The 17518-nt window shown below is 33.8% G+C and overlaps 3 protein-coding genes across 3 annotated transcripts; all 3 read left to right on the top strand.

Moving 5' to 3' along the window:
• The first annotated feature begins 1221 nt into the window (after nt 1-1221).
• Nucleotides 1222-2240, top strand: LOC148173715 (brachyurin-like). The gene is made up of 6 exons (XM_088035549.1): nt 1222-1288; nt 1338-1488; nt 1535-1711; nt 1749-1846; nt 1891-2030; nt 2076-2240. Exons 1-6 carry the CDS (start codon nt 1222-1224, stop codon nt 2238-2240), a joined length of 798 nt encoding a protein of 265 aa, XP_087891675.1.
• A 136-nt stretch (nt 2241-2376) lies between these two features.
• On the top strand, nt 2377-9836 carry LOC148173716 (brachyurin-like). Its single transcript, XM_088035550.1, has 11 exons — nt 2377-2437; nt 2490-2640; nt 2693-2859; nt 2910-2996; nt 3049-3188; nt 3242-3395; nt 8944-9094; nt 9142-9308; nt 9396-9440; nt 9487-9514; nt 9680-9836. Exons 1-11 carry the CDS (start codon nt 2377-2379, stop codon nt 9834-9836), a joined length of 1308 nt encoding a protein of 435 aa, XP_087891676.1.
• Nucleotides 9837-12352: 2516 nt separating this feature from the next.
• Nucleotides 12353-13321, top strand: LOC148173717 (chymotrypsin BII-like). The gene is made up of 6 exons (XM_088035555.1): nt 12353-12419; nt 12470-12620; nt 12667-12833; nt 12881-12965; nt 13012-13153; nt 13205-13321. Exons 1-6 carry the CDS (start codon nt 12353-12355, stop codon nt 13319-13321), a joined length of 729 nt encoding a protein of 242 aa, XP_087891681.1.
• The last annotated feature ends 4197 nt before the right edge of the window (nt 13322-17518 follow it).

Genomic DNA, 17518 nt, shown 5'->3' on the forward strand with positions numbered 1-17518 from the left:
TTTTTTAACCTTTTTGAATTTACCCTAAGTCACTCTTATCAAGGGTCAAAATAGAGCATTACATTTTCTATATTTTGTATTCTATCGATTGTAATCCAACACTTTGGCTTAACCTTGTTAAGCCCCCGAATAAAGTGCAAGGATTTTAACCCCAATATCAAACAACGCAGTTTGATATAATGACCGAATTTCGCGTTCAAAAAATAACTATTGTGCGCCTCCGTCATTTTTCATGGCATTTGTGATACTCATTTGCGGCAAGAAAACCACCTTTTGAATGTCTAGGTGAATCAAACGTGACATTTCGAATAGTTGGTTTTATTTTACAAGTTGGCATCGCTGCATAAATGTCAATAGTGTCAATTTGTGTGCAGATTTGGGGGCCAATGACCTTCGAAAATAATAAAGGTAAATTAATGAAGTAGAGATTCCACAAAAATTTGCTGAAACACATTAATTTACATTAATCTGCAATTGTTTGATTTGAATGGGGTGCTTCCAACCTATTTCCCAGCTGATGAAATTCCCCTAAATAAGGGAATAACGTTTCAAATTCAAACCAAAAGTCGAAATAAATAACTATTAATAATTGTCGGCGCACAAAATTTCGTGTTTGACACGGCTAGAAAATGTTTTGGAAATGCTCGGAAATTGAAATCCGAGCCCGGAGGTAAAATAAAAGACCATTTTCTAGCCTAGTAAAACAAATAACTATTATGAGAATTCCCTTCAGTTTAGCAATAATCGTGGTAGAGAAATGTGGGTTTTACAGTGCCAAATTGTTCAAATTTGAATTATTTTGAGTGAGATTTTTTTATTCTTTGGCAGTGGTTTCTTCAAAAGTGTTGCAATGAACGTAATGTTATAAAAAGTGTTTTATCCACAATCACCTTTTAAATGAACTTTTCCGGAGATCGGTTGTTTTTAGGTACTATTAATGCATAATTCGTCGGCTGAAATCATGCATTAAAGTGGACTATTAATGAATGATTTAATGTGTTTATTTTAGGCAACCAGTTACACACGCAATTTAATAAATTAAATAAAGATCTGAAGACGCGCTTTTTTTATTAATTTAGTTTGACATGGGTACCACTTTAAAGATTTATCAACTTATCATTCAATTATTGTCATAAATCAACCTGTTGATATTCTCATAAAAAACTATAAATTGAAGTATATAGAGAAAATCTTTTTCAAATTGTCCAATTTCTGTTCACCATGAGAATTATTCCGTTTCTCGTTATCTTCATAGAATTGCTTCTTTTTGCAGTAACAGCCTATTGTGGTCTGACAAACACCATAATAAAGCAGTAGCTACTAAACTTTTTTCTTAGATCAGCGTATTATTGGTGGAACTGAAGCTCGAGCTGGCCAATTTTATTTCACTGCATCTATACAGGTGCAAACAGCAAACAGTCGATTTTTCTGCGGTGGAACTTTAATACGCAGCAGGTGGATTCTTACTTCAGGAAACTGTGTCTACAAGTGAGTCTCAAAAACGTTTATTTTGTGTACTCAGTGGGCATTTCAGTGCTACACTTTTCACAATCGAGATAGGATCTACTTCTCTTACAGAAGTCGATCCAAACAGACTCACTTTTTCAAGTTCTGAATATGTGCTACATCCAGATTTTGATCCAGAAAAAATAGGAGCTGATGTTGGGCTTATTAAGCTACGAACGAATCAAACCCAATTTTATCGTAAATTGTTTAAACTTACTTAAATGAGGGAAACGACTAAAAAGTGGTTTTACAGCTTATAGTTATAATGGCGATTTTTATGTACCTGCAATTGAAGATAATTCCCCTGTAGTAGTTCTGGGATGGGGTCAAACTAGTGATTGTATGTACGATTTTCTAAAGATTGGTCTTAAGTGTTTATTTCAGCTGACGCTGGACTTTCCGACAAGCTCCAATATGTTGAATTATCAACTTTGAGCAATGAAGAATGTAAAATGGTTTACGGTGAGCAAATAACAGACGAAATGGTTTGTGTGGCTGGCAACTATAACGAAGGGACCTGCACTGTAAATAAAAATTTTATAGTTCTTTGCAGTATTGAGTGATTGCAGGGTGACAACGGAGGTGCACTTCTTCAAAAGTACGGACATTATTATGTTGTAGGCATTGCAAGTTTTATCAGTGCGAATGGATGTGAGAGCACCAATCCTTCTGGATTTACAAGAACTGCTCCGTACTACAAATGGTTAGATGCGACAATGACATGGAATGATTAATCACGCACTAAATTCCCGTCACAATTTTATTGCTTAGATAACACGTCTTGATCTCTCCTATAAACCAATAAAACTGTGTGTATTTAAGATTAAAACAAACAATTTCAAAATAAATGTAACCCAAATCAGAGTAAAAATGAATTTGTTGCTTTTTAGTGTAGTGATTTTAATGCTGGCACAAGCGATTGCCGAGCACAGTACGACAAATCTTATCCGAAAGTTCGTTTTACATTCGTCTGACAATTGTAGACACCCGAGTTGTCGGCGGACAGGATGCCCTACCTGGTGAATTTCCATTCGCTGCAGCTATAGACGTCCAAAAACCTGATGGTAAATTTTTCTGTGGCGGTGCTTTACTACAATCTCGATGGGTTTTTACTTCTGGACATTGTGTTTACAAGTAATAACTTGGCGGAAAAACATAATAATAATAAATTACTTAAAATTTTTAGTGCATCACTTTTTACTATTCAATTAGGAGCCGTTTCGTTAACGGAAACAGATTCCAACAGAGTTACCGTAACAAGCTCGCAATATATACTTCATCCAGATTTTGATCCAGAAGTCATTGAGGGTGACATTGCCCTCATCGTTTTACGAGAGAGTATTTCCCAGAGTTGTAAGTTTATTTAAGTAGATAAAGTGATTTCAACTGTGGTTTTACTTCAGATTATCTAAGAAATGCTCATCTTTCTTACATTGATGTTAAAGAAGGAGAAGTGCTTAAAATTTTTGGATGGGGTCAAACCAGCGACTGTAAGTAAACCATCGTTGGTTAAATACTTTTGAAATTATTATCCATTTGTAGCTGAGTCTGGGCTTTCAGATCGCTTACAATACGTTGAAGTAGCACCGTTGTCCAACGAAGAGTGTAAATTAGTTTATGGAAATCAAATTACCGATAACATGATTTGTGCTGAAGGAAATTACAACGAAGGAACATGCACTGTAGAAATCAACCATTTTAATTGAAGTTTGTCATTAAGTATCTATAATTTTAGGGAGATAATGGTGGTGCCCTTGTCAGAAAAACAGGATCCTCTTATTTCATCGTGGGCGTTGCTAGTTTTATAAGTGCGAATGGATGTGAAAGTACTAATCCTTCTGGATTTACCATAATTATGCCGTATTATAGCTGGTTAGTTAACATCATTAGCTAATGGAGTACTTCTAAGAAGGAGGAATGCACCAATTCTGTTATTTAAACAATAAAGATGTTCTCTAAAATACATATATTATTTTCTTTCCAACTTCACAATAAATTAGTTAGAAGTAATAAAAAAGCAGTTTGAATCTTTCTTTATTGTTTTCATTCTATCAAGAGCATTTTTGATAAAATAAAAAGGCATTAACAATTTTCAAATATTTTGCCATTAATTCGGTACCTCAGAAGTATAAAGGTTTATATAAAATTTTTGTAAAAATTGAGTTAAATAATATTTTTTATTGCTTTTTACATCTTCTTTAAGGCAGAGAAAAATAATCCCTATTAGATGAAAAACAAACGGTTTTAGGTTTCTCTAAGGATCTAAGTACCACATCATGTTAGAAGCATGAAGAACCAACTTCTTACAAGTCTATATTTCGAGGTGATTTTGTGACTCAACTGATCCAAACTTACTCAAATTGATGATAAACGCAAGTATTGTTTGGGGGTACTAAAGAAAAAAATCCGTGTATTGGAACATTCTATTAAAATTTTCGTGTCAGAACCAAAAAAATGCCACCAATTTTTAAGATCCTGTACTGTTTTGATTTTTTATGCGATGTTAACGACTTTTGCAAAGATTATCACTCTTGACTGTCTTATTTACTGTGTCGATTTACAAAAATTTAGAGCGAAAAAGAGAATTTTTAGAAATTTTGATTTCGAGGAGCAAAGAAAAATTTTCGTTTTTTGACCAAAAAAAATGTGAGCAAAAGTTTTTGACGACCTGTAAGTTTTTTATTTTTAATGCCACTATAACCAAATTGGTGGAGTTTATAGGTCTTGACTGTCTTATTAATAAGAATACCTATTTAGAAAAATTTAGAGCAAAAAGGAGAATATTTAGAAATTTTTATTTGGACAACTGTGAAAATGTCAATTACTGTAATTACGTTATTTTTAGTGCGATAGAAAGGAAATTTATGCATGTCGGTTCTTTTGTTTGTTTTAGTAATATCACTAATTTGCAAAAATTTAGATCAAAAGTCGAATTTTTAGAAAGACCAAAAAAATGCCACCAATTTATTTTAACATTCTGTAATTTTCTTATTTTTTGTGCGATTTTTATAGACATTTGTGGAGATTATCACTTTTGACTGCCTTATTAAGAGTGTCGATTTAGAAAAATTTAGACCGAAAAAAAATTTTTTTAGAAATTTTGATTTCGAGGAGCAAAGAAAAATTTTCATTTTTTGACCAAAAAAAAATGTAAGCAAAGATTTTTAATAACGTGTAAGTTCTTCATTTTTAATGCCACTATAACCAAATTTGTGGAGTTCATAAGTCTTGACTGTCTTATTAAGAATACCGATTTGGACAAATTTTCACCAAAAAAGAGAATATTTAGAAATTTTTATTTGGACAACTGTGAAAATGTCAATTTTTTCAACACAATAATTTCGTTATTTTTAGTGCGACAGGAACGAAATTTATGCATGCTGTTTCTTTTGTTTGTTTTAGTAATATCACTAATTTGAAAAAATTTAGATCAAAAAGTCGATTTTCAAGAAATTTTTGTTTTAAGACCAAAAAAATGCCACCAATTTTTTTTAATATCTTGTAATTTCTTTATTTTCTATGTAATTTTAACGAAATTGGGGAAAATTATCACTCTTAACTGTCTTATTTACATTGCCAATTTACAAAAATTCAGAGCGAAAAGGAGAATTTGTAGAAATTTTTATTTCGAGCAGATAAAAAATATTACAAAAAAAAATTTAACGCGCTTCAATTTCGACATTTTTGGTGTCACAACAAGGAAATTTGTGGCAGTTTTTTAAGGTTAAGTAGTCCATAGAAGTTGCTAAATTTGGGTTAATTTTAATATATATTTGTTAGCCAATATTTCTAATAACATATTACATTTTTATTTGTAAAAACATTGTTAATTTTTTTTAAAGTTTCTGTTACTAAGTGTGACTTATGTCCAGATAATCTAATTTTTCTTAGAAGCATAAGGAACCAAGTGTAAAAATATGCCCAACAGTACCTGTTTTGTTAATTTTCTTGAAAACTATAATTTCGCGACGTGAGAATTATAAGGTTCTAAAAGTGATTGTTTGTGAAAATTTAAATTGTCTGTTTTGCGATTTTTTTAAACATTTTCTATTATGTATAAAAAAGAAGTGAGTTAATATTTTAACAAGCCAAAATGATTTTAATAAATCCTGTCATTTTTTAAATAAATGGTTAATAAATTAAAGAGATATCACTGACAACGTGAACACTAGATCAATTTAATGCAAATGTTAGTTAGAACCTTATAGTTCTTAGGTCGCGATTTATGGAGATAAACCCTTATGCTTCTGAGGTACCGAATTAAACTTTTAAGTCCTTCCCATCATGGTATCACTAACCCATCTGTAATAAGTATAAATTCGTGTAAATCCAGAGGGATTAGTGCTTTCACACCCATTTGAACTAATAAAGCTAGCAACACCAACAACAAAGTACCCGTTTGCCGCCTTCTGAAGAAGTGCACCCCCATTGTCACCCTAAAATTAGACATGAGACTCTAGGAGAACTAATTATTTTCTTTCTAACAGTGCATGTCCCTTCATTTGCATTTCCTTCAGCACAAACCATATTATCAGTAATCTGATTTCCGTAAATTTTCTTACAATCTTCGTTAGACAAAGTTGTGATCTCCACATATTGAAGGTGTTCGGAAAAATCAGATTTTGCTAGAATTATATTTTTAATTAAACGTTTTTAGAGGACGAAACTTACAATCGCTGGTTTGGCCCCAACCTACAACTGTGAATGGTGCAGATCCTGGGATATTGGATATGTGAAATAAAGCACTCTGGACGTACTCTGGAATCAAAATTTTATTTTATCTAAATTCTGGTCAAACTCACCGGTCGCTGAGATATTTATTCCAAGCTTGATGAGCCCCACGTCAGCCTCTATGGTGTCGGGATTAAAATCCGGATGAATATAATATTCGGTACTGTTAAGAACGATACGATTGGGATCAGCTTCCGTTAACGTTACAGACGCCAGTTGGATCGTGAAAAGCACAGCACTGAAAAGCTTCTTATAAGAATAATAAACGTAAATTTTTCCAACCAACTTGTAAACACAGTGACCTGAAGTAAAAATCCATTGACTCCGCATCAAGGTACCACCACAAAAGAAGGTGCTGTCAGTTGTTTGTACGTTTATAGCGGCAGCATATGGGAACTGGCCAATTTCTGCATCGGTACCACCAATAATTCTTGAACCTTCAAAGCGGAGATTATTTTTTAAAAGGGAATTTTTAAACGTACTAGGTTTGGCGGTTGCTTCTATAAGTAGCAACGTAAAGACATACAGAAGGTAGAAATTCATTGTGCTACATCTTAGTTACTAACCAGAGTTTTATAGAAGATATAAATTGGTTGATTTATGATGGGTTTACCTACTACGATAAAGATTTGAGAAATTTTAATTTTTCAAAGATGCCTTACACGCATGCTTAGAATTTACTAGATGATTGTCGTGTTTAAACAGTACAAAAATTTAAATTGGTAACACTGTTTAATGTTAAGTACACCTTTTCGTTAGTGGATTTTAAGTTGGAATGAATGAGCCTCAGACTTTTTAAATATTAAAACATCTCAAATTCATTGCCGAAGAATCTAAAAAGAAAATCCAAAAAAAGATTCTCAAAATAGCCTATTAATGCGTTCAAAACGAATGCGGTAATAGCTCTGAAATATTTATGACCGAGAAATTTGAAAAAAAATAAAAAAAAAATAAAAAACAAATACTGAGTAATTGCTGAGAAATTTCTGAAAAATAATTGAGGATGAACCCCTCCTAAAAACCATTTAAAATTGAAGGAATTTCTGAGAAATTGCGAAACACTTTTATGAATCTCTATAATAAAAGTTTTAATAAAATCTCCAAAGTGCTAAGAGTGTCAAAACAGTGCTAAAGAAAGTATTAAAATTACCAAAGAGTTTTTTTACCTTGGGAAACTGAGCAATTTCCTTCAAAATTTCTGAACCATGTCTGAACAACCTCATCCTTAAAACTGAGAATTTTCTTACTAATTTTTTTTGGAATCTCTGAAAAATCTTCTAGAAACATTTAGGAAATCTTTACGCAATCTGTAAAAGTTAATAAATGTCTGTAGCTTCTGAACCTTTACAAAATTCCTCAAAATTTTCTTAAACATTTTTAAAGCATTTCTAAACTTCCAGAATATTTCAAATTTTTTTAAAAGAATTTCTCAGAATCTGATAGGAATTTTTAGAAATTCTCTGAGAAATTCTTGACGAATCTTAGGAATGCCTAGAGAAAAACTCTGAGTTATTCCCTGAAGAATTCCTGGGGTGCGATTTTGAATTCTCTGAGGAATCCGGACAAACGCATAAGAAATAACGAATAAAACTTTCAAACTGAAAAATTCTTGAAATATTTGCGAATCTCTAAGAAGTCCCAACGGAAAATCTATGAATTTCTAAGGAGTCTTTGGGAAATTTTATGACTTATGGAAATTTCTATTTCTAATAAAAGTTTAACAATTGTTAAATTTTCACAAAGTGCTAAAAAATGTCGAAATATCTTTTTAAATTATTACTCAAAAATCAAAATTCTTGAAAATTGCTAAGCAGCCTAAGAAATGTTATATCAATCTTTGACTTTTGAGAAATTTCGTAAAAAGCACCACAATTTTTGAAAGAATTTTAGATATTTTAGATCTCACAGTTTCTAGGATTTTGGGTTCTTATATTCTTATATTCTTAGAAAAATTAAATGGCAAACGCAGAAAACAACGCAAAAACAACGAACACAACAAAAATAATGAAAAAATTAAGCCTCTAAAAAGTAAAACGAATTTTGGAAAATTTTATTAAAAAATCGACAAATTCTTGAAGAATCTCAAGCAAATGGTATGAAAAAGGTTCTCAGTAAAAATGCTCTTAAATGTCTCTTAAAGATTTTAAAGATATCTCATTAAACTCTTTAAAACTACGGAAAAATGAGGAATCCCTTATTCAGAATTTGCTGAGATTTGTAAAACGCAGCATCGAAATCTCCAAAATGGAATTTTTGAAATCGTCTTAAAAAAATAGAGAAGAGATTTATTTGGATTGTTTGAGTAATTTTCTGAAGAACTAGATTGTTTTAGTGATTTTCTTAGGAATTTAAAAAAAAAAATTGAAAAGACATTTGTACTTAAAGAGAAACTTTGAGCTAGAAGTTTATTGTGCTACGTCTAATTAGTTAGGTACTAGCCAGACTATTGCAAAAGATATAAATTTCTTGATTAATGATAGGATTATTAGGATATTTGCTTTTGGAAACATTTAATCTTTATAGAGGTTGTATAAACATATAAACAGTAGGCATATATATGATTCTGTACCAAAATAGCGACGGAAATGTGGTTAAACTTAATTTTTGTTGCTGTAGCAGCATTGCTGCTTCTCCAAGAAGCATCTGCCAAACTAGGTCTATATAACAATTACAATTCTTAAAAGAAGATTTAATTTCCTCTTCTAGATTCCCGCATCATTGGAGGCGCCGACGCTGAGAACGGCCAGTTTCCGTTTGCTGCTGCTATCCGTGTTCAAACTTCAGACAGTACCTTCTTTTGTGGTGGGGTTTTAGCGTGCTCTCAGTGGATAGTTACTTGTGGTCACTGTGTATCTAAGTAAGTTTTTTTGTCTACTACTTTTGACTACTCACACCAAATTTTAGCGCTACTGTTTTCACAATTCAATTAGGTTCGACAACTTTGACTCAGGAAGATTCCAACAGACTTACATTATCCAGTTCTGAGTACTACATTCATCCTGATTTTAATTCAGAGACACTTGAGGGTGATGTGGGGCTTATTAAATTGAACCAAACTGTGACTCTAAATGGTATGATAAAAAATTGCTGTGAAGTTTAATTACCAATGATTTTACATTTTATAAAGAATATTCCCTTTTATTTAACAATCGTTCAAGGGAACAGTACTTACACAATTATGGGGTGGGGTCAAACTACCGATTGTAAGTTAGAGTTGCCAAAAATTAAATGTAAAAAAATGTGTTTTAGCTGCCTCGGAAAATTCTGAGCAGCTTCAGTACGTTGAAGTATTGTCGATGGAAAATGAGGAATGTAAGGTAGTTTACGGAGATCAAAGAAAACATGCTTTGTGTTGAAGGAAAGTCTAATGAAGAATGAAGGCACATGCACTGTAAAAAGTTTAAACATTTGAAATGGGTTTGAACACGTTTATTGATTTTAGGGCGACATTGGTGGTTCTTCTTATGAAGGTAGGAGCGTCATATCATTCGGTGGGAATTGCCAGTTTTATTAGTGGAAATGGATGTGAAAGCACCGATCCCTCCGGATTTACAAGAATTAGTTCTTACTACTCCTGGATGTCCAGCATCATGGGATAAATAAAATAATAAGATGTAAAATTCTTGTTTTGATTTGCTCGTCATATAAATTCCCATAAGTCAAAGCTAAGAAATCTTTTTCCCTATTAAGTCCAAAAGTGTGTAGAAAAAATTTACTACGCATAAAGGAGATTAAATTGTATTTTGACAAGCAACAGTTTTACTTTATCATTTCGAAAATTATAGCCGCTAAAAGATATAGTAAAACATATACAACTAGACATAAAATAATAAATTAGAAGTATTAGCAGTTATATCGTCACTAAAGCCGCAACCTTATCTATCTAAGTTTAAAAATATTTCATTATAAGAGAAAGACAATAGACGCACAATAAAATAAAAAACAAGAAAAAATAATATGACAACCAGAAACTAGGAACTACATGGTGTTTATAAATGTTTCTAGCATCAAGAGTGGGCTCTGGAATTCCTGTCGTACACTATTTTGCCGTTTTGTTTTATAGTAAATATGACTATCAGGAAAATTATTTATAATGTTATTTACGCCAATGACGTTTCAATACAGTTTTGAGTCCAAGTTTTAGATTTTCAGGTTTTAAACCACAACTAGAACAGTTTATTTCTTGAAATTTACTTTGCTCCATGTGTGAGGTTAACTGTAAATGTCAGTTGAAAAATCGAAATCTACATTTGTAATGAGCGGCAAATTTCTTTGAATTCATAGCCACCCTTAATGCTAGAAACATTTATAAACACCTTGTAGTAAAATAATAGCCGCTGAACCCTGTAGAAAAATGTATCAATCATTATCATAAGCCTCTTTTGATGATAATCTCGTTTATTAAGTGCCAATCGATGCCATTTTATCTCTTTTTAAAGTCATTGCATACATTTCGAGAGCCATGAGGTCAAATGGACAACTTTCTTCGCGATTTTTTGACATTTCTGCTGGTATTTATTTTTCGCTCGGGCTTTTATGAGTTTTTTGTCTCTTTGATCGCTTGTCGTATTTCTTGCTCTGTGGCTTTTTGGTGTCTTCTTGTTCTTTGTCTATATTTGCCTCAACTTTTTCATTTTTTGTTGTCTTCTCCAAGCAAGTTTTATTCTTTACTTATGCAGTAAGGTAAATTGGGGCAAGTTCGAACATAATTTAGACTAGTTAAGATTTCTCTACTGAATAGAATTATAAATCAATTTTAACTAAACCATTTAAATAAATTCTGTTTGAAGGGAATGAATTAAGAAACGGTACCTTTCGAAGTACAGTAAAACTTTGATTATCCGGATGTTCGATTATGCGGATCACCGATTTAAAAAAAACACCTGGCGAAAGGTTTTCTGGTATCGCAGATTACTGGACTCACCAGTACCAAGAAAGGTGTTCTTGGTATTCCGGGACTTCGAGGCTTGGCCGCCATTAAGAAGAAAAATTGTACCTATCAAACAACAATTACAAAGTATTCAAAAAAAACTTATATATTATTTGTATTTACATGTTTAACTTATATAATAATCTAAGTTTTGGATTATTTTTTGTGTTTTTGCATATATTCCATTAATAGAATTATAGATTATACCGATGACCTCTGCAACAATTAGTCCGGATAATCGAGGTTTTACTGTAGCTCGTTAGGCGAGGCAAAATCGAATTAATGAAACAACTTCTATAATATTCTTAGATAAATTAATATAAGGTTTTATTGAATTTCGGATTTATTTCTACATACTTTTAAATCATAGTTTATAAAGTTAATTAAAAGTTTTATCAAAGAAAGTTTATTGGATCAATTCTTAGTGTTGACAAAAATTATCAAAATTACAATTTATTCCCAAACACCAAATTTTGTCAAAAAATGCTGACGCGCGTTTCGACAGCAATGCTGTCATCATTAATCATTAAACAGTTTAATCATCGCTCTGATGATGATAGCATTGCTATCGAAACGCGCGTCAGCATTTATTGACAAAATTTGGTGTTTGGGAATAAATTGTAATTTTGATAATAAAAGTTTTATAATTGCAAGTTCACATTAGACTTAACACTGCTACTTAGGGAAAGTTTGAATTTATTTTTGCAACAGAAAAATAACAAAATATTGATTTTGTATTTCTTTATTTTTGTAGTGATTTTCTATTACTCTATGTTGTGTTTCCAGATGCATTCTTTTCTTTTGTCAACATATTTGTTTTGCTCTTCTACTTTTTTCTTAAAATATTTTTCTATTTTTCTTAGTGTTGTTGCTAGTTTTCTCCATTTTTGCTAAGTTTCTTGCTGTCAAAGTTCCATGTTATTTTACAAATGTCTTTGTGATCAAAGTTGTATTATTTTCATCCCGTTTTTTTAAGATATTCAGTTTTCCCCCATTATGATTACTGTGGCATTTCTATATTCCTATTTCTTTCTACTTTAGAATTTAAGTCTATTGCTTGACTTTTATACTGCCTAAAAATCTATCATTATCATAATCTTATCTCTCGTTTTTATTTATAGCTTATTTTATTTTATTTTATTACTTTATGTAGATCACTCCGTGAAATCGAGACAATCTTAAAAAATGAAGCCAAACCTGCATTTCATCGCTACCTTAGCACTGCTATTTCTTACAGTGTCTGCTGAACCAGGTGTGTTGTCATTGTTTTTTACAAATCCAGAATGCACTTTTTTTTTCAAGATTCCCGCATTATTGGTGGCGTCGACGCTCGAGCTGGTGAGTTTCCGTTTGCTGTTGCCATTCATGTTCAAACCTCAGACAGTACATTTTTTTGCGGTGGAGCCCTAATGCGGTCCCAGTGGATATTAACTTCCGGCCATTGTGTATGTAAGTAAGTTATAATTTGTCTAATGCTGATTACTGACATAGAATTGTAGCGCTGTGCTTTGCACAATTCAGCTCGGATCGGCAACTCTAACACAGGCAGATTCTAACAGATTAACATTAGCCAGCTCCGAGTACTACATTCATCCTGATTTTAATCCAGAGACAATCGAGGCGGATGTGGGGCTTATTAAATTGCGAATCACCGTGACTTTAAATGGTTAGATACGCAATGCTCGTTGACAAGTCAAAATGTTTTGGTTTTAGATTTCTTGAAGAATATACCTTTTTATATATCTAACATTCCCGGAAACGCGACGTTTACGATTCTAGGATGGGGACAGACAAGCGGCTGTGAGTTTTCATCTGCAAAAATCGTTTGTAAAGAATTGTGTTTTGGCTGAACCTGGACTTTCTGAGCACCTCCAGCAGGTCGAAGTGGTGTCTTTGAAAAATGACGAATGCAAGTTGATCTACGGAGACCAAATCACCGAAAACATGCTCTGTCTGGAGGGCAACTACAACGAAGGAACATGTACTGTAAAAATGTGACTGTGTGAATCGGTCTTTATACTAGGTAATGAGTTGTAGGGTGATAATGGTGGTCCACTGGTTATAAAATCAGGACAGGCATATTATGTAGTGGGAGTTGCTAGTTTTATCAGTGGAAATGGATGTGAAAGTACGAATCCGTCTGGTTATACATAAATTACTCCTTACTACTCCTGGTTGAGCGGCATTATGTCGGGAACAAAATATCGTTTTCAATAAAGTAACGGCTGTACAAAAACAATCATATTTGGTGTAGGTTTTTGATTTTTGAATTGGAGTTTCTAATAATTGTGTAGTTGTCATTCATGGGCTCTTGTAGAAAAAGATATCCCTTTAGAGTTTTCATTTGCTTCGGTCTTGTGCAATTCGCTGTCAGTTTTTTTCTAACTCGCTTAATATAGTCAGTGCAATGTGTAAATAGTCTTCCTCTACTTCGCTTTTCCTTGTTCTCGTTAAATGTCATGTTTGACAATCCGGCAATTTTTATCGTTTTCTTTCTACACTGTAAAAAAGTCACAAAATTTGAATCTTCACCGCCTAGCCCAAATATATTTTTGTTTGTACGCACGTTAGTTATAATTTCGTAAAAACTTGTTTTTTACCAAAAAAATATGTAAAAAATCCAAGTGCAAAATAATAAATACAATGAGAAAAAAACATGAGTTTTACTAATAGGGAGAATTAACATTTTTGAATTTTTACGAAAATCGATAGTTTGTATGTCGTATAATAATAATAATAATTGCAAAAAAATTGCTCCTAACCTTTTAAGCGTTTTTAATCGTTCGATTCGAGCGAGATTGGAAAACATACCTATCAGCGAGGCTAGCTTTGTGACGTCACATCTCAGCTTCGTTCTTAGCAGAGCCGTGCGTTTGTATTACTCTAATTCGATTGCCGTTTTTATATTTGAAACAGTTATAACAGTTCCTTAAGACAATAAGAAGAAAAAAAATTGCTTTTGGACCGCGAGATGTTCGATGTCTGATGTTTCTATAAAGTGTAATATTTTAAATTTATTGTAGTTAATTATATTATTACCCATGGTACATGCAGGTATTACATATTTTGATTAACTTTAACTCTAGTCCACAATGTACATCAACTGACTTTATTTATTAAAGTGCTTTAAACAAACGTAAAAACAATGAATTTCTTGCTAAAACTGAAGACTTTTGTTATATCCGAAACAACTGCCAATTGTACATTTTCTCAAACACTTAAAGCGTTAATGGTTTTATTAAAAAAAATTTTTGGCCTAACAAAAAAACTATTCGAAGAAATTTACCAATTTAGTTGCAACTTTCATTCGATCGAGTAGTCTACAGTATGTCCCCGGATTGAGTTTGCAAAAGGAAAAAATATTTTGTTTTTAATTTTACGCATAAATGACGGAATAATAAGAACTTTTTCACTTTTAATTTTGCAACAAATGCCAAAACAATAAAATTTATTCCTTAATTTAAACTAATTTTAACTATTCGATTAACCCACATCTCTTTCAGCACATAGTTCATTAATTCTAACTCGTAATTCGACTGTTTCGAACTTTATCGGATGCAACTGCATTTATTATCCGAGTTTTTAAAACTTACCCATTATTGGGTAAATTTTTTTTAATCTTTTATGCACTATTTGATATTTTGAATCCACAGCTTGCTATTATGTACTTACGATTAGAAAATTCAATAAATAATAATATGAAAAAATTGATTTTAAGAGTACATACTAATAATTTTGAAATTTTAATTGCAGATTTATTTGTTTTGAATTAAGCAAAAATGTTATTCTGTTGTCATTTTTTGTAAAATGGAAATTTTTTTTTTCTCTCTTGTGAACTCAACCCGGGGACATAGTGTATAGTAGATTGTATAGAAATTAAAAATTAAAAAAGCAACAAAAGCTTTGGATCAGTTATTGTTATTAATTTGGTCTGATTATAAAAAATCCAATACAGTAAACCACCTATTTAATTTCTACCAAATTATTGAATTATAAATTTTCTTGCGAATACGGAGAGCGTATTCTCCATACGAATCTTTTTCGAAAATAGAAAAAAAAATAAAATTCAATCAAATCAGAATAGATCAAAATGTAAAAGCCATATTTTTTTCTACAAAGGTGTCATGAGAGGAAAAGAAATGATAAATCTGACTGTGTATTCGTAGAAATTCAGTGAATCCAGAAATCCAGTGATCAAAATAACCATTTTTATCGTCATTATTACCAAGCTTTTAACTAGGTACATCCAAGGATCCTCAAATTCTGTTCAAAATGTTTTGTGAAAATACATTATCTTATCGTTAAATGCGGTAAATGCGATAAATGCGCCCGTCGACCGAAAATGATGCAAAGCAAAAATGTGAATAAACGTGTGAAAGTATACCGGTTGTATAAGAAACATCAACATAATAATTAATATTTGTATTTCTCTTGGATAATAAAAATCCAACCATTCCTTGTAAACTGACATACCAAGTTAAAGAAAGATGTAGTTACCGCGACACTTTCACCGCAACAAAGTTAGGATTTCTTGATAAAAAATCTTATATCATTCGCTCATCAACGTGTCTCAAATTTTGTGTGTCGGCTTTTTGAAATCCTGTTTCCATTGAGAATAAATTCTTTTGCAAAAACTACCATAAATTGCAGTTCAGTTCAAATACATTTATTACTAGGTTTTTGGGTTTTTACATCGAGTTCTTAAGATATACATTCTATTTGGCTGCTGGTGAGGCTTTTGGCCTTTTCAGCAGACCGAGGGAATTTAAACATTTTCAAATCTTATATCTAAACAGTGATTTTGGCTTAAATATGAACCATAAATTGCAACGGTGGTGTTAAATAAATGTTCTGCATAGGGAATTCTATCGGTGGGCGGAGTGTGCAGTTGAGATGTGACGTTAAACCAATGAAAAAGTGTTTTAGCTCCCGCCTAAATATTTAAATTTCTTTAGCCAATTTTGGCAAAACCGACCCAGATCTCCAACATCTGGAAGCGACGACCGTCACGATCTCGACCACCAGGGGACCCCTCCGGCTTGTAGCTTGCTACAATCCAACGGGGCACAACACCCAGCTCCTCAAAGCTGACCTTCTGGCCATCATGGACGGCAACACTCCAGTCATCGCTGCTGGCGACTTCAACGCCAAGCACAACAACTGGGGCAGCCGAACCAACAACCAAAATGGCCTCACTCTCGACGTTCTTCTGCAACGACACCCCGACATCGGAGTTCGTGCGCCGGTTCAACCGACGTACCACAACTACCGAACTGGGCTTCCCGACACTCTTGACATCGCCATCGTCAAGAACGTGTGCCACCAGATTGAGCTGACGACAATCGACGAACTTTCTTCGGATCACAGCCCCGTTCTGATGCAAATCGGCAACGAGGCAAACGAACCAGAAGTCGTCACCACGTCAACAGTGAACTGGATGGATTTCATCGCCCAGGCGGAGAATGAGTTCAGAGAATTCCCCGAGATCGAACATCAAGGTCAAATCGAGGCAGCAGTCGAAGAATTCGAGAGACGGATTCAAGCCGCCATCGCCCAATCCACCACGACTTCCTCCCGGCCGCCAACCTAACGGCGCACGATTTCCCAAAGAATCGTGGACATGATCAGGGAGAAAAACCGTGCCAGAAGAATCGCAAGGAGAAGCGGCCTCGCCGTGGGAACGATTGCGAACCGTCTCCAACGAGAAGTCACGATCGCCCTCCAGGAGTTCAGAAATGAACAATGGGAGGAGAAACTCGAGTCTCTCACCACGGAAGACAACTCGATCTGGAGGATGACTAGGGCACTTCGCAGCAGCAAGAAACCGCTCCCTCCCATCCACGGAAGAAATGGAATCGAGCTTGGAACTGCAATGCAGAATCAACCTGGAAAACGCCGACGACGACCATCTCGACCACGTGGAAAGCCACGTCCGGGAAATCATCGATAAAGATCCCGAAATTCCCATTCCACCCACTTCTCCTGAAGAAATCGGCTTCCTAATCCGGGGACTTCGACCCAGAAGAGCATTCCGAAACCGGGCAAGGACCACAAATTTCCGCAAAACCATCGACCCATCAGCCTGCTGTCCGCAGTTGGCAAGGTCGCGAAAAAAATCATCCACTCCCGACTGGCGAAAATCGTCAAGGATTTCCACATCCTGCCAGATAAACAATTTGGCTTCCGTTCAAAACACTCCACCTCCGACCAGCTGCTAAGAATCGTAGAATACGCCGCCACCGGGATCGAGCGCAAGCAAGTGACTGGTGCAGTCTTTCTCCACGTCTCCAAGCCCTCAACACCGTTTGGCACGATGGACTTGTCTACAAGCTTCACAATAACGGCGTTCCG

Source organism: Gnatocerus cornutus, chromosome 5 (genome assembly GCF_029298725.1).
Source record: "Gnatocerus cornutus isolate USDA-ARS CGAHR chromosome 5, icGnaCorn1.1, whole genome shotgun sequence".
NCBI lineage: Eukaryota > Metazoa > Arthropoda > Insecta > Coleoptera > Tenebrionidae > Gnatocerus > Gnatocerus cornutus.

Bases quoted from the DNA above. Each gene is read 5' to 3' on its own strand.
- LOC148173715 (XM_088035549.1), top strand. From the start codon at position 1,222: ATGAGAATTATTCCGTTTCTCGTTATCTTCATAGAATTGCTTCTTTTT. The intron at 1,712-1,748 runs GTTTAAACTTAC...ACGACTAAAAAG, and splicing joins ACCCAATTTTATCGTAAATT to TGGTTTTACAGCTTATAGTT. The intron at 1,847-1,890 runs GTATGTACGATT...TGTTTATTTCAG, and splicing joins ATGGGGTCAAACTAGTGATT to CTGACGCTGGACTTTCCGAC.
- LOC148173716 (XM_088035550.1), top strand. From the start codon at position 2,377: ATGAATTTGTTGCTTTTTAGTGTAGTGATTTTAATGCTGGCACAAGCG. The intron at 3,189-3,241 runs GTAGAAATCAAC...CTATAATTTTAG, and splicing joins ACAACGAAGGAACATGCACT to GGAGATAATGGTGGTGCCCT. The intron at 9,441-9,486 runs GTAAGTTAGAGT...AATGTGTTTTAG, and splicing joins GTGGGGTCAAACTACCGATT to CTGCCTCGGAAAATTCTGAG.
- LOC148173717 (XM_088035555.1), top strand. From the start codon at position 12,353: ATGAAGCCAAACCTGCATTTCATCGCTACCTTAGCACTGCTATTTCTT. The intron at 12,621-12,666 runs GTAAGTTATAAT...ATAGAATTGTAG, and splicing joins TCCGGCCATTGTGTATGTAA to CGCTGTGCTTTGCACAATTC. The intron at 12,834-12,880 runs GTTAGATACGCA...TTTTGGTTTTAG, and splicing joins AATCACCGTGACTTTAAATG to ATTTCTTGAAGAATATACCT.